This window comes from Podarcis gaigeae (genome assembly GCF_964106915.1).
Source record: "Podarcis gaigeae genome assembly, chromosome: Z".
Taxonomy (NCBI): domain Eukaryota; kingdom Metazoa; phylum Chordata; class Lepidosauria; order Squamata; family Lacertidae; genus Podarcis; species Podarcis gaigeae.
The window spans coordinates 16,359,665-16,374,964 of record NC_139691.1 but is presented as its reverse complement, the minus strand read 5'-3'; the positions used below and the strand labels follow the sequence as shown (position 1 = coordinate 16,374,964).

Sequence of the window (15,300 nt, the reverse complement as noted above, 5' to 3'; positions counted from 1 at the left end):
GCAAGCATGAGACAATGAAAGCAGAGAGCAACTCTTTGGGATTGAACGGGAAACTAAAAACCACCATGGCAAAGACATGACAACTCAAACAAAACCAAGCTGAAGAAAACAGCTTTAAAAACAATAAAAAGCAACACAATATTTTTTAAAAAGTACATAGAAATCATAAAAAACTTTACAAATTAAAGCAAAATCCAATAAATTAAAAATATTACAATAAATTACAAGACATCAGCTATTAGTTCTTAGAAACTAATTTCTAATGAAAAAGAAAGAGAAAAGAGAGAAGAAAAAAGTCTTCACTGCTGGGATTACAAAGTAACACACAAGTAGCAAACGACAAAGCTACTGACACAACTAAGCCGGAATCTGGAAGAAAAAAAAATCCGGTACCTTGTTTTTCTTGATGAACGGCCATAACTTGCCCTTGGACTTGCTGCTGAATCTGGACTCCGGCTTCCCATCTTTGGAGTTTGAAAGGCTGGAGTCGGAGACGGTGCGCTTGATTGGTTGAGTGAAGTCCTCAAAATCAACATCGCCTGGAGGCTCAAACCCAGATTTGAAGGCTTCTACCACCAACTTGGAATCCTGAAACGATCAGGACAACACAGAAAACAATGCTAATAATTTGTTTTTGTTTTTTTAAAATGCCATTGATAAGTGGTGTACCAGACAGAACTAGTAAGTACACTGTACACAGTCAATATAGAGGCAGAGCTGGCCGGTAGGTTCACAGACTGAAAGCAGGTCAGCCTTCATAAAAACTCAAAGTGAGGAGCCGGTCTGAGTTCTTATGTACATCCAGGTGGAGTCCTATTGGTCTACTTGTGTCATGATGGCTACTGGACTAGGAGATGCAGTACCACACTCTAGCCACTAGTGGTGCTCAAGCAGAGAAGACCAGCTCAGCAGCAGCACCTTCTGGCAAACCAGCCCAATGATGCACAGAGGATTGTAGTTGCCAGAATGCAGTATTACGCACTTTTTTTGAAAAAAGTTTGTGACGTGAAACTCCTCTGATGGAAACTCAAAGCTCCTGGGATTGTCTGTCTTGGAAATCTCACAGCCCTTGAATTCCCCAGAAAGATGAGTTTCAATAAAAGGGCTTCATGGCTTAGTGGTATTTTTGAATTATTTCTGCAATTTACATACCAATTAGTTACAGACATCTCTAAGTGAAGTAAAAGAACATTCAATACAATGAAAGTCAATACAATGAGTGAAAACATTAGAATTCCATTAAAATGTCTGCAGGAATAAAAAAGAGAAAAATATCTAGTAGGTACTGGAAGTTTAACAACGAGGGAGCCTTTCTCATTTGGGGGGGGCGGGTTCCACAAAATTTGGCTCATAATACTGAACGCAGCACGGCTCCTGGTGAATACCAGCTATGAATCTGAACCACAAAAACTACCCAAAAGACCTCAGGGACCAGACAGGGATATAAGGGATCAGGTGGAGATATTCTGGATATGCTTTGCATGCACATAGTCCCATGCGTAATCCTCAGGTAAATGGACCTGAAGGCCTCTGCCTGAGATTCTGAAAAGCTGTTTGACACTAGTTTGATTACTAGGGACGGGTGAATCTGTCATTTTCAGTTTCTTTCAGTTTTTCATTTTTCCAATCTTATTCTCCATATTTCCACATCTGTTTCCTTAAAGTCCTTGTGGAAATTCTTCAGCATTTTAGTGCAAATTATTTTCATATACACATTTCTGCATGCAAGGTTGCCAAGTATATATATCTACATTTTTGCACACAAACCTTGGTTGGGAAAACTGCATTTCAGTCTGCTTACTGTTTCAAAAAGTATGAATTAGGAAAGTTCACTTTTTAAATGCAACCTGGTCCTGAACTAAATTCCCCCCCACTCCACCCCAACCACAGGTGTTATAATTTCCCAGAAAGGCAGGGAATGGCACAACCGTTTTCCTGCTTAGCGCCCCCCCACCCCGTGGAAAGCAAGGGTATCTTATTTTTTCCTTCATCCTGTTCCCAGTAGGATGTGGAGGGCAGAGCTACAGCCACAAGCATGCTAGTTGTGGCACCCACATGTGGCACCCATGGGGGGAGGAAGAGGTGGAGAGAGGAAGAGAGAAAGTCAGAGATCAAAACTGAAAGAGTAAACATGTCAAATGATAATCACATTCTGAGGTTTGGGGGGCAGTGGCGTCTTCCTCCTCTGATTCCCCAACCTTTAGAACTCCTTTTTAATTGCTCTCCCCCCCCCCTTAAATCCATATTACATACTTCCCACAACAATCCAAACATCCTTCCACTACAATGGAGCTAAAAATAGCCAGTCCCTTTTCTGCAGCAGAAAGGGATAGATGTCAAAAACAGGAAGTCAGAAACCCAGAACAAATTGATCTTCGTCTGCCCCTGGCATAACGGGGAGGGTGGGGGCAGATCCCACACAGGTTCACTTGGTGGTCACTGCTGGGAGGGGTCCTCGTCAGCTGTGTCATCCTCTCCATCTTGTTGGAGATGCTACAAGGGGGGAAGCAGAGGCCAGAAAGGGGGGAGGGAGTGTAGGGTGGGTAGTATGTGACTTAAGTAGTATAAGGTTAGAGGCAAGTGATCAAATTTGGTGGCAGACTTATTTTCCACTTGGGGATAGGGCAAAGCACTAATTTTAAGCTGGTCATACCTTACCGCTGCTGTGTTTTTATTTCAAAATGTAAGTAATAGGGGAAAACAAAAGAAAAAGCCAACCAGGTCCAGACCGATCACCATTCTCCGTCAAGCATCCCTGAAAACCAATTTGGCAGAGAATTCAGCAGCTGTGTTTCTTAAAAAGAAACATTGAACGTTGAACTCACATGCTTCTGATCAATGGATTCAGCTGCTTTTGTTATCTCATCCAGGCATTTCCCAATGATAGGGATCACCTGCCGGTCCACCTCCGCAAAGGTCTTCATGGATTCGCCTATCCTGATTATCCTCCGCTCCTCCATTTCTTGAATTTTCTGCAAGCGTAAGAATCGGCATTAATACAGCACTTCAATGCGTGAAAAGCTTTTCATGTACGTTATCTCGCTTGCAACCCTCCTAACAATCCTGCAAGGTCGGCCAACATTGTCATCGCTCCCTCAAAAAGCAAACTCAAGTGATGACTGCCGATAGGATTTGAGGCAAAAAGGAGAGACAAGGGTGATACCTTTTGCAGGACAATTAAAAAGAAAAAAGGGTTAACCCCACAGCAAAACAGGATGCAGAACAAGCATGGGGAAGGGTACGAATCAAAGCCACATATTTCCATGACTATGACCTGCAGCCTGATAGGACACTGAGTTGCTCAGTGCCAACTCAAAAAAACATGTTTCTTTTTGAACTTCATCCCACCAGAGGGTTGGGGTTAGGGCAATGACATAATTCCCAGAAGGACCCACAGATAGATTTTCTATATAGATTTTCCAGATTTCCAATAATAATAATAATAATAATAATAATAATAATAATAATAATAATAATAACAACGCTCACTTAATGTTTTTCTTCTGGTTGTCAAAACAATAAGCTGGAGAACTAGCTGCACCAGGCCTCTTCTCCCTCAGCCACCCCATCAGATAACCTCAGAAGGGCTCATTTCGTTAGCCAAGCCCAGCTCCACCTCCTGCTCCTGAACTGTGATGTTATGTTAAAGGTAAAAAGTAAAGGGACCCCTGACCATTAGGTCCAGTTGTGGCCGACTCTGGGGTTGTGGCGCTCATCTCACTTTACTGGCAGAGGGAGCCGGCGTACAGCTTCCGGGTCATGTGGCCAGCATGACTAAGCCGCTTCTGGTGAACCAGAGCAGCACACGGAAACGCCGTTTCCCTTCCCACCGGAGCAGTACCTATTTATCTACTTGGACTTTGAAGTGCTTTCGAACTGCTAGGTTGGCAGGAGCAGGGACCGAGCAACAGGAGCTCAGCCTGTTGCGGGGATTTGAACTGCCGACCTTCTGATCAGCAAGTGGGTTTAACCCATAGCGCCACCCACGTCCCTTATGTTATGTTACTATTTATTAATATGCCACTTTTTGACCAAAACAAGCATCCCAACACAAATACAGACACAAACATAGCCATGCAAATACAATACTGTACAATACAATACAATACAATACAATACAAATTGAACTAATATTTCAAAAGTATTAAAATGCATACAATTTCCTCCCCTAAAGGCAACAAATTGTTATGCACAAAAATGTTAAGAGGGAGCAAGAATAGGTACTTAAATAGCAGCTCCTCCTTTTAAGGTTCCCAGCCAGGAGGTGGGGCAGCTTGCTCACATTACAGCCTGTGCCAAGTGATTACTGTCAGAACAGGTGTTTAAGAACTGGTGCTTGGGTATGATCTTCTCCTCTGACCTCCCTGCCCATTCCCTTCTGTGTCATTTTTTTTTTTTTTAAATACATTATAAGCCTGAGGAAAGAGGTGGTCTTGTTTTAATTGACTGTGCATAAGCCACTCCTGGGAGCCCTTTTGGCTGAAGAGGGGGTACAAATGCTCTAAATAAATAATCAAATGAATAAATAATAAATATGCCTGGTTCTTGCAGAGTTGAAGGAAATGCTGCTGAAACCGAATAGATGTTAAAGCTGACTAGCAATCGTGCCTTGCTAGGGGGAAGCAAGCCAGGGGCTTATCCACACAACTTTCCTCTGCTCTTTTCGGGCAGTCTGCAATTTAAAGCACTGCTGTGTGCCTCCCCCTTTTTGGGCTCCAGAGCTTTCCCCATGCAAACCCACTCTTTAAAGCTCAATTGGAGCAAACATCAATCTGCTGGAAACTAGAATTGGCGTTTGCTCTGATTCAGCTTTAAAGAGTGGGTTTCCACAGGGAAAGCTCTGGGCAAACAAACACTCAGACACAGAGTATTACATCGCAGACCTCTCTCTGGAAAAAACGGGGCAAAAGGTAGGGCAAAAGGATAAGCCCCAGGTTTCCATGTTCAGACATTACACTAAGCTAATCCCTTCTAGGTTTGTCTAACCCATTGCACAAAGTGGGCAAAAATCAGGCTAACTTAGGATAGGAGAATCTATCAATTCAGTTTATCATTTTTCAATTCACAACAAAGGTTTCACCCATTCTTCCAGTCTTAAGTTCAGTCTTCCACATTTTTGTATCAGTTTGCAATTAAAAAAAGAAAAGTTCCTCATAAAAATTCATCCGTATTTAAGGGTGATTGATCTGTCCATCTTTAAGCCCAGAAAATACTTTTATTTTGAAGATTTCCATGCAGCTGCTTGGTTCCCCCTTGCCCCTACTTTACATTTCTGATGTTCTTAATCATTTCATGACACACTGTTGGGAAAACAAGCAAACAATCTATTTGTAAATGGGGGAAACAATTGCCCATTTCAGCTGTAACCAAGGCAGCTGGGCAGTCCAACCTCCTGAGGTGATTGCAAGACATCCTCTCTGCACATGCCCAGAAGCCTATTTCCCAGGCTAGGCACTGCAGACTGGCCATTAGGTGACATCCACAAACAGAATTAAGTCAGTGACATTAAAAACAACCATCAGCAGCGAACGTTCAGCTTTGAAGGATAATGCATCTGATGCAGTTCATACATTACTGAGGCCTGAGACTTGCAAAATCAAATTCAATCACATGCTTTGGGGTGTGGGTGGGGGTGCTGTTCCTGTTTTCAGCTGACACCAGCCCACCCCATAACAATGCAAAAATTTTTTGCTCATCTCACAGCTGCAGAACAGAGGTGGCAACAGAACGAGAAACGGTGATGTCACCATCCAGTTCCCTTGAACAATAGCTATGGGCTCATCCAACCACCCTGCGATCTCCTCCACCACCACCAAGGGGCTACTTGAGCCCTAGACAAGTGGAAGAGCCACTATGCCCCCCGGTGGGGAGGGCAGCAGCAGATATCCATGCCACTGTGGCCTTGGCTAGATGTTTCAAAGCAGTAGACATGGAACAAGCAGAGTGTCGCCATTCCAGCACTGCCCCACCCCATAGCTGACAGCCAATATCATGGAGTGTGGCAGGCAAAGCAATATACAGAACTGAATATATAATGATAACCAACATGGTGCCCGTTGGCCATTGTTGGACTACAACTCCCATCAGCCCTTGCAAGGACAATCCGTTCAATTAGGTTAGCCCATTTGCACTGGGACAGATCCAGTGTTGATTCTCCTTAGAGTAAGCCCACTGGAACTAATGGGCATGGCTAGCTCCAGTTCATTTGCTTCAATGGATATACTCTGAGTAGGGCTCAGCTGAATGCAGGCTTTTCCAGCTGGATAAATCGGGTTTTACCATAAGTATCTGCTCATTAAGGTTTTAGTCTTGCTTTAAAGTGTGTGTGTGTGTGTGTGTGTGTTTTAAATTATCTTAGATATAAACTGCGCTGATGAGGTGGTGGCTCAGAAGACAATTACAGAGCAAAACCAAGTATAAGTCACTGAGTTCACATCTGCACGTTGCACTTAAAACACATGGCTATCCCCGGAAACTGTAGTTTGTTCAGAGCCCTGGGGACTAAGAGCTATAGTGACGGGAAAACAGGATTTTTTTTGGCGGGGGAAACTGTATGCTTTAAATGCACAATGTGGGCATAACCTAAGAGATGGAGAAAGTGGGTCACTAGAGGAGCTCTCACCTGGAAGATGTTAGGGATGTGGGTATGATAATGGTCATGCTGCTCATGGTTGAATCTCTGTAATGTGGAGGAGTATTCCGCTTTGCTCTCTTCAGCCATCTGATGGCGGAGCTGAGCTTGCTGCCGTGCCTGGAGGAAAAAGAAAAAGATAAAAGTCTCAGAGACTTGGGTGACCTGGGGAATTAATCCTGTATCATACCACTAGCATGGTGCATGATGCTTGCCAGATACAGTGCACATTTTGGAAGATTGCCATAGTTGTGTTCCATGTGCCTCCTGTAAACAGTGTTAAAGATAAAATAAAACAATCATTTTTTAAGGCAACCAACTAATCCACTTTGATTGAGCAGCCTGAATTTGCTGGTATGTGATGGAATCCCTCCTGAAAAGAGTGAGTCCCCCTTTATTGTTAGTCCTTGTTATAGATTACCAGTAGTATGTTCAATTTGATTGCATTTTTATTAATATGAAATGTTTTCTTTATCCTATTGTTTATTACTGTTACAATAATATGCACAGAACATTGGAAGCCGCCTTATACTGCCTTAGGTCCATCAGGTTCAGTGTTATCTAGATTGCCTGGCAATGGTTCTCCAGGGGTTTCAGCCAGTAGTACTTGGGAGATGCTGGGGACTGAGCCTGGGGCCTTCTGCATGCAAGGCAGGTGCTCTGCCGCTGGGCCAAGAACCTTTGGGCAAACGCTGAAAGGAAAAGATGCCGAGAGAGTGATTCAGCGGGAGTGTAGAAACCCTCTCCTTCCCCCCACTCCCTGCCTGTTTTTATCATTAGTTTATTTTTGAAGCCTCCCTGTGTGTCTGCCTCTCCCGGTCCCTGTCTTGTTTATCTACTCGGAGGCGGAACTACAGTTTTGGCAGGCTGCCTTTTGGTTGAGGTACAACAACACAGTCTTTTGCTGGAGAAGTGGGAGGAGGAAAAGTCCAGCTAACTTTGAGCTTGGAAATCAAATTTCTGAATTGCTGCTAAGAAGCCTTGGAGATGCCTCACTCCTGGGAGCCCGGGTGGAGAACCTTTTTCATTCTCTTCTGGGCAACCGCCCCCGCTCCGCCCCACTCAGGGGCCGCATGCCGGTGGTGGGTGGGTCCAGAAGGAAGAGTGGGTAGAGCAATGGATGCAAATTTTACCTCTATACTGTAGGTTCATTTGAACACATTCACACACACATCCCTTTCTAGCAGAGTGAGAACAACGTATGCCACCTTGAGCTCCCTGGAGAAAAAGGTGGGTTAAACAAACAACAAGCACTGTAGCAACCAGATAATTAATCTAATACAAAGACCGATTAATACGCGTCCAAAAGATGCACAATCATACATGTGTGCTACACCCAGAAGTGACTCAAAACGTCACTCAACATATCACGAAAAGGGAGAAATGAGGGTGGGGGGAACGAGGGGCGCTTATATGCACTGTTGACACACAGGGGCCGGGAACGGAACCCCCACACAAAATGATAGTTGACTGTAATTATCAACGCTGGCTGGCTCTCATTAGGCTGGTGGGGCAGAAGGCAGGAAGACCTCCAGTAGGTGGGGCCAGAGCCAATGACAGGCAAAGCCGCTACAGTGGTACCTCGGGTTAAGAACTTAATTTGTTCTGGAGGTCAGTTCTTAACATGAAACTGTTCTTAACCTGAGGTACCATTTTAGCTAATGGGGCCTCCCACCCCCAGCGCACGATTTCTGTTCTCATCCTGAGGTAAAGTTCTTAACCCGAGGTATTATTTCTGGGTTAGCGGAGTCTGTAACCTGAAGCGTCTGTAACCCGAGGTACCACTATATCTGTTTGGTTGTAAGAAAGCAGGCAGGTGGAGGTTGGCTGAGGGAAGGTTGAGGGTGGTGGGGCATAGCCAGGTCAGGAGCACTGAGGTTTCAGGGCCAAACCTGAGACCTAGGGGAGGCCCCTGGGGATGTCACAGGGGAAGGGCCTAGAGAAGGAGGTTAACTGGGAGAGAGGAAAGGAGGAGGGCAACCCAGCTGCTGCAAAATGTCTCTGTTATAATCTGCAGCCAGCTACTGCCATATTGGACCTAGACTCCAGCTGATACGCTCAGAGGTTCCCTCCTCACTTTTAGCCTCCTTGGGGCTGGTGGTGCAGAAAGCAAGGAGGCCACCAGTAGGTGGCGCCAGAGCCAATGGCAGGCAGAGTCACCTTCTAAGCCAGCAGTTCTCAACCTGTGGGTCCCCAGATGTTGTTGGACTACAACTCCCATCATTCCTGAGCTCTGGCCTTGCTAGCTAGGGATGATGGGAGTTGTAGTTCAACATCTGGGGACCCACAGGTTGAGAAAGGCTATATCTAAGCAGTTGTAAGAAGACAAGTATGATAGATAGGGGCTGGCTGAGGGCTGAGTGGGGGGGGGCAGTGCACAACATGCTCCAATGGAGCAGCCTCCAACTGATAATTCTGTAGGCGCTCAGAGGCACTCCCTTCACCTTTATCCTCATGTGTTTTTGGCTCTGCTGAAAGGCCTCTGTGGCAGAGACAGGAAGAGAGGGCATCTGGGCCACAGGCGGGAGGAGAAAAACCCAGCTCAGATGCCCGCGGCGAGCAGGGAAAGAGAGCCAAAATGAAACAGATGGGAGAAGAGCTGGGGAGAAAACATTAAGTAGGTTGCACAAAAAGAAAAACAGGAGGCTACAGGGTGAAAAAGTCCTAGCCAAGGCAGGAGTTCGGGTAATGCTAAAACAAAAGGGATTGATAGGGGAAAATATTTGTGCAAAGATTTTCTGGACGGGCTGACAGCAGCCATTTGAATCACATGGAATGGATTGACCCAGTGGGAGCCTTCCTGCAGAGGAGGCACTCTCTGTTGCCTCTTGTGTGGGACCCTGACCTGGACCTTCCGTGCCTTTCTCACACAGCCTCTGCCTCTGGGCTTCAGCAGGTGTGATTCTTTCATCATTCAGACGCTTCCTGATACTGCAGAAATACCAGCCAGAGAGAAGAGGTTCCCTGCTGCCTCTCTGTATCAGACCTGCCCCAGGCCTTCCTTGTCTTTTCTGCACAGCCTCTCCCTCTGGGATTCAATTGATGCTGAAAAAATACCAGCAAGGGGTGGGGAGGGGGAGGCAGCCCTGTTGCTGTTCTTGTGACTCACAGCTCCTGCTTGAAACCCTGGGAAGGTGCCGCCAGACAGTGTGGATAATACTGAGCTAGAGACAGACAAGTATAAGGCAGTTCCTTACATTCCCACTGCATTTGACCTTTTCACCATCGAAATCCACGGAGGAGAATTTTGGTGCTCCTCCTCCGTAAAGACTTTTGTTCCCCTGAACATGCTGACAACACTTCCCTCCACCCCAAAATTTATTTGCTAATCGTGTTTTGCCTCTATTTCCATTGGCACTTCACAACTTGAGTTTGCTATTAGAGGGAGTGCAAGAAGAAAGCGCCAAACTGACATTTAGCTGGACTTGGATCCATTTTAAAGGTGTTGGAACAAAAGAAGGGGGGGGGGACAGTCCAATTTAATGTCGTTCAGGTCAGTAAAGTTGGGGGGGGGCGTAAAAAGGGAGTTTCAGAGTGGAATCACATGGTCATAGAGTTGGGACACCAAGAGTCATCTAATCCAAACCCTTGCAGTGCAAGAATCTCAACTAAAACTTCCATGACAGATCAACCCATGCTAAAAAACCTCCAATGAAGGACAGCCCACCACCTTCCAAGGTAGTCCATTCCACTTTTGAACGGTTTTGCCTGTCACAAAGTTATCCCTGATGTTTAGTTTGAATATTTGTTGTCTGAATAGAGCATGGGTAGGCAAACTAAGGCCCAGGGGCCGGATGCGGCCTAATCGCCTTCTCAATCCGACCCGCGGACGGTCTGGGAATCAGCGTGTTTTTACATGAGTAGAATGTGCCCTTTTATTTAAAATGCATCTCTGGGTTATTTGTGAGGCATAGGAATTCGTTCACCCGCCCTAAATATAGTCTGGCCCCCACAAGGTCTGAGGGACAGTGGACTGGCCCTCTGCTGAAAAAGTTTGCTGACCCCTGGAATAGAGGAAAAGCACTCTGGGCCTCCCCTCAAACTCACCCACTAAATGCCTGGTCAAGAGCTTCCAGAACTGCTGCTGGCTTCTAATGATATAAATAAAAAGCTGCCGAATACCATGTTAGACCATTGGTTCATCTAACTCAAGATTGTTTAGGCTGGCTGGCAGTGGTTCTTCAGGGCTGCAGATTTAAACTTGGACCTTCTGCATGCAGAGCAGAGGCTCAGCCCCTAAGCTACAGCCTCTCCCTATGTGAACATAGTTTGTGATCATAGAATCATAGCGTTGGAAAGGACCCTGAGGATCATCTAGTCCAACTCCCTGCATTGCAGGAATCAAACCTGCAACCTTGGCATTATCAGCACCATGCTCTAACCAACTGAGGAAGTGAGGCTTGATGAGAGAAAAAACAACCACCCTTTCCTATAACTCCTGTTAGGAACTATCCTTTCCTATAATACCATCTTGTTGTTCTTGCTGTTCAATTGCAAATTCTGTTTTGTGTTTCTAAGTGTGCCCCCTTTAAAATGTCAGTGCAAGAAGAGACTTGGCTTTATTTATTAACTCCCATTTGCGCCACCTCTCTTCCAAGAAGCTCAAGGTGGGGCACAGAGATCTTCATTAAGGGAAAAAGCCGTAGCTCAGAGCACCTGTTTCGCATGCATCAGGTCCTGGGTTCAATCCCCAACGGCTGGGAAGGTCTCCTGCCTGAAACCCTGGAGAGCTGCTGCCAGTCAGTGCAGACAATACTGAGCTAAATGGACCAATGGTCTGACTCAGTTCAAGGCAGCTCTCTGCAAGAAGATTTCCTTTCCACCCCCCAGCTTTCCAAAAACTTCCAAGAACCGAGTGACCCAATAAGGATATCCAAAGCTCAGGAGCAGCTTTTGAGCTAGTGACGAAGGGGAAAAAAGGGAAGATAAATGGGGGCAGGTTCTGAGAGTCTCGTGAGCCGGAGAGAGAGAGACAGTTTCCCCAAAATGGGCAAAGAATTGAAACGCAAAACAGAAACCTGTGGTCTTGAAAAGGAGAACGGCTAAGAGGCTCATATCCCCAAACTGCTGCCAGCCAGCTTTTGCCGCTCCAGCAGAGTTTAGGAAGCAAAAGTCTTGGAGTTAAATGTTTGCACTTTCAACTTTACCAAGTGCAGATGTGGGGGAGGAGGCGTTAAGGTGGATGGGAACGTGTTTCCCAAGACACCCATCATAAAGGCCAGGAAGTGGGCTGTGCAGATTCCTGAGAAGCACCAGCCCCAACTATTTGGAAGCTGTGTGCTCCCCACTGACAGCTCAGGGTCAGAGCATCTGCTTTGCATGCAGAAGGTCCCAGGTTCATTCCCAGGCACCTGCAGGCAGGTTTTACTGTTTTGGAGAAAGTGATTTTGTTAAGATTCATCTGTAAATGCAAATTTAAATGCTGGGTTAGATCAAACGTTCATCTACTTCCCCCACCTGTCTCCTGTCAATGTCTAGCCAGATACCCTTGGAGAAGTCAGAGGAAGGGCAAACTGGAAACAGAATTTGCCTGCCACTGGCTTCTAGCACCTGGTGATCAGAGGCATCGTTGGGAAATAAGCAACTCAGGAGCATTCATTGCAACACACTATAATTAGGACTGCCTCTGAAGGAGTCTGGGAAACTTTAGCTGGTGCAGAATTTGGTGGTCAGGTTGCTCACTGGGCCAAGACAGCTTGAGTATGTAACACTGATCCTTGCCCAACTGCCCTGACTACCAATTAGTTTTTGAGCCCAATTCAAAGTGCTGGTTTTGACCTATAAAGCCTTAAATAGTTCAGGACTGCAATACCTCAAGGACCGCTTCTCCCCATGTAAACCATTCCGACTCTTTGTTCAACATCCGAGGCCCTTCTGCATGCATCTCCTCCATGTGATGTATGAAGGGAAGCAACACGAGAATAGGCCTTTTCTGTGGTGGCTCCCTGTTTGGGGAATGCTGATTAACATTTTAAATATATTTGCGGGAGGAGGGTTATTGGTTTGTTTCTGTCATAGTTCTTGTTTTTATTGAACTGCCCTGTGATATTTGGGTGAAGGGCAGTTTACACAATTAATTAATTAATTAATTAATTAATTAATTAATTAATTATACTGCCTTCAACTGTGTAGGCAAAGCATAGCCATCAGGGCTAGCAGCTACTGACAGCCTTATCTTCCTCCATGAATTTGTCCAATGCTCTTTTAAAGCCATCTTGGTTGACGGGAGTGAGTTCCATAGTTTAACTATGAACTGAGTGATGATGTACACAGGAAAAACTTGCCCTGCCTCCCGCTTAATTTACCCACTCGGGCAGGTAGAATGACTCACAGCTCTTAATTAAGCAAAAAAGAAGAAACAAATATATAATTCAAACAAACACATCACTTTTGGACAATGTTGGCGCTCCCCAGAGATGCAAAGAAATATGTGTCTGCACACCTAAGGGAACAATATACGCTCTTACTAAAGTAATCAAACACATGGAGAAGCAAGCTAGGGTGTCACTTCCAAAAACGGGCTCAGACAATACGCAAAGTAGGTCATCAAGCCGGTGGAGAAAAACAGCAGCCATCTCTGAATGAAGCCAGCAAGAGATCTGGTCTCAGGGCCAGGAAGTCTTTGGGAATGTGGAGGGTGAGAGAGCCAAGCAAATAAAATCTGTACTGAGCTAGACACCATAAAGAAGGCTGGTCGCCGAAGAATTGATGCTTTTGAATTATGGTGCTGTAGGAAACTCTTGAGAGCCCCATGGACTGCAAGAATATCAAACCTATCCATTCTTAAGGAAATCAGCCCTGAGTGCTCACTGGAAGGACAGATTCTGAAGCTGAGGCTCCAATACTTTGGCCACCTCATGAGAAGAGAAGACTCCCTGGAAAAGACCCTGATGTTGGGAAAGATGAAGGGCACAAGGAGAAGGGGACCACAGAGGACGAAATGGTTGGACATTGTTCTCGAAGCTACCAACATGAGCTTGACCAAACTGCAGGAGGCAGTGGAAGACAGGAGTGCCTGGCATGCTCTGGTCCATGGGGTCACGAAGAGTTGGACACGACTAAACGACAACAAAATTATTTTAGAACCATGAGGACTAGACCTTCCAGGACTATAGGGCAATGGCAGAGCATCTCCTTTGCAAGCAGAAGGTCCCAGGAGAGATGAGAATGTCCCCTGCCTAAAGCCCTGGACAGTTGCTGCCGGTCAGTGTAGACAATACTGAGCTAGATGAACCAACAGTCTGGCTGATGAACTATCAGTCTGAAGCTGTTCAAGGCAGCTTCCTTAAAAAAAAAAAAGGAACTACTTTTTTCCCAACTGTCTAAAAACTTCCTAAATAAACACGAGAGAAAGAGAGAGAGGGAGAGAGAGAGAGAATGATTCTGTTGCATCATCCTCTGGAAGCTGAGCGGCTTCTGAGTTATGGCTAAACTACCCCCTCCAAGCTTCCCTCCTCCTGCTTGCCTCCCCCTCTTCCCCCAAACTATCACAGCAGTCCCTTGATTAAACAATGTCCTATTCTGCACTTGTGAATTATGTAAGGATGAGTCCCACATCACATGCTTACGGCAAAGCACCCAAAGGGAGGCTGGCAAATACAGCTCTCTCTGTCTGTACTGTAGTTCCTATTTTATTGGCCCATCATTCAGAGGTGGCTACTGGCATGGCTAGTTGCACAAGCCTGGAGAACCCCAGTGATATATGTAACATTTTTTCCCCATTTTATAATGTACATAGGACACAGAGAAGAGTTATAACAGCAGATAAATCATAGAACTGCAGAGTTGGAAGGGATGCCCAAGGGTTATTTAGTACAACGCACGAATCACAGCTAAAGAATCCGCGGCAAGTGACCACCCGATCCTCTGCTTAGAAACCTAAAATGAAGTAGAGTGCTTATCTTTTAATGCTAATTAAAAGATGGGAAAACCTATAAAATAGGCTTGCGGAATGAGTACAGTCCGTTTCATGTGGGGTTAAAGTAACCAAGTCTAGAACACCAGCGTTATCAAATTATCAAGTTAAGTTCCAGATTTTTATCTTCCTTCTTCTCTTTTATTTTCCTTGGTTTCCTCTGCTTTGAGCCATTATTGGGATTATACACACATGAAGGTGATGACTGGCTGGGAGAAGAAAGGGGAGCTCCCAGGTGAGATTTGGGAAGGTCCACCCCTTTCTGTGGGTGACAAGGGTTCAGAGCTACCTTTGAGAGAGGACTCTGCATATTCTTTTCTTTTTTCAGTTTTTGTTTTTATTTAGTTTGTTTTTTATTGTATTATGCAAAAAACCTTAACAAAATATTATGAAAGTCTAGTTCCAGATTTACCTGGCTTCTGATGAGGGCTGTCTTGAAAATAATGGCTCCATTGTCTATGTTGTAAAGAAATGTCAAATCCTATAGAAAGCACCTGGAGGTTCTAGTCCTTGTCAAAATCTCAAAATATGCATAGTTTTTTCCATTATAGCTACATTCCAGATTGAGTGGCACCAAGCACACAGTGTAAGGTTTTGGGCTGTTTTCCATTCAGTTGCTATTACTATTTGAGCTGCCAAGATGATACACAAGACCAATTCATTGGCATCTTAAAAAATATTCAATGAAATTTTGGACAACGAGCAATTGTTTCTTTGGCATTATTTATAATTTCTGACAAAATTAAATGCCAAA

General features: G+C 45.1%; 1 protein-coding gene across 21 annotated transcripts in view; it reads right to left on the bottom strand.

Annotated features, from left to right (window-relative positions):
- FNBP1 (formin binding protein 1) overlaps positions 1-15,300 on the bottom strand; it is a 118,181-nt gene that overhangs the window by 27,837 nt on the left and 75,044 nt on the right. For all 21 annotated transcript variants that reach the window (XR_014560163.1, XR_014560164.1, XM_083721955.1 and 18 more), the window contains exons 7-9: positions 6,623-6,751; positions 2,826-2,972; positions 394-588 (exon numbers count right to left, since the gene is read on the bottom strand). Coding sequence is in view for 19 of the 21 variants with exons in the window: in XM_083721955.1 (XP_083578081.1) it covers positions 394-588; positions 2,826-2,972; positions 6,623-6,751 (471 nt within the window). In the remaining 2 variants the exon portion in view is untranslated. The remainder of the gene's footprint in view (positions 1-393; positions 589-2,825; positions 2,973-6,622; positions 6,752-15,300) is intronic.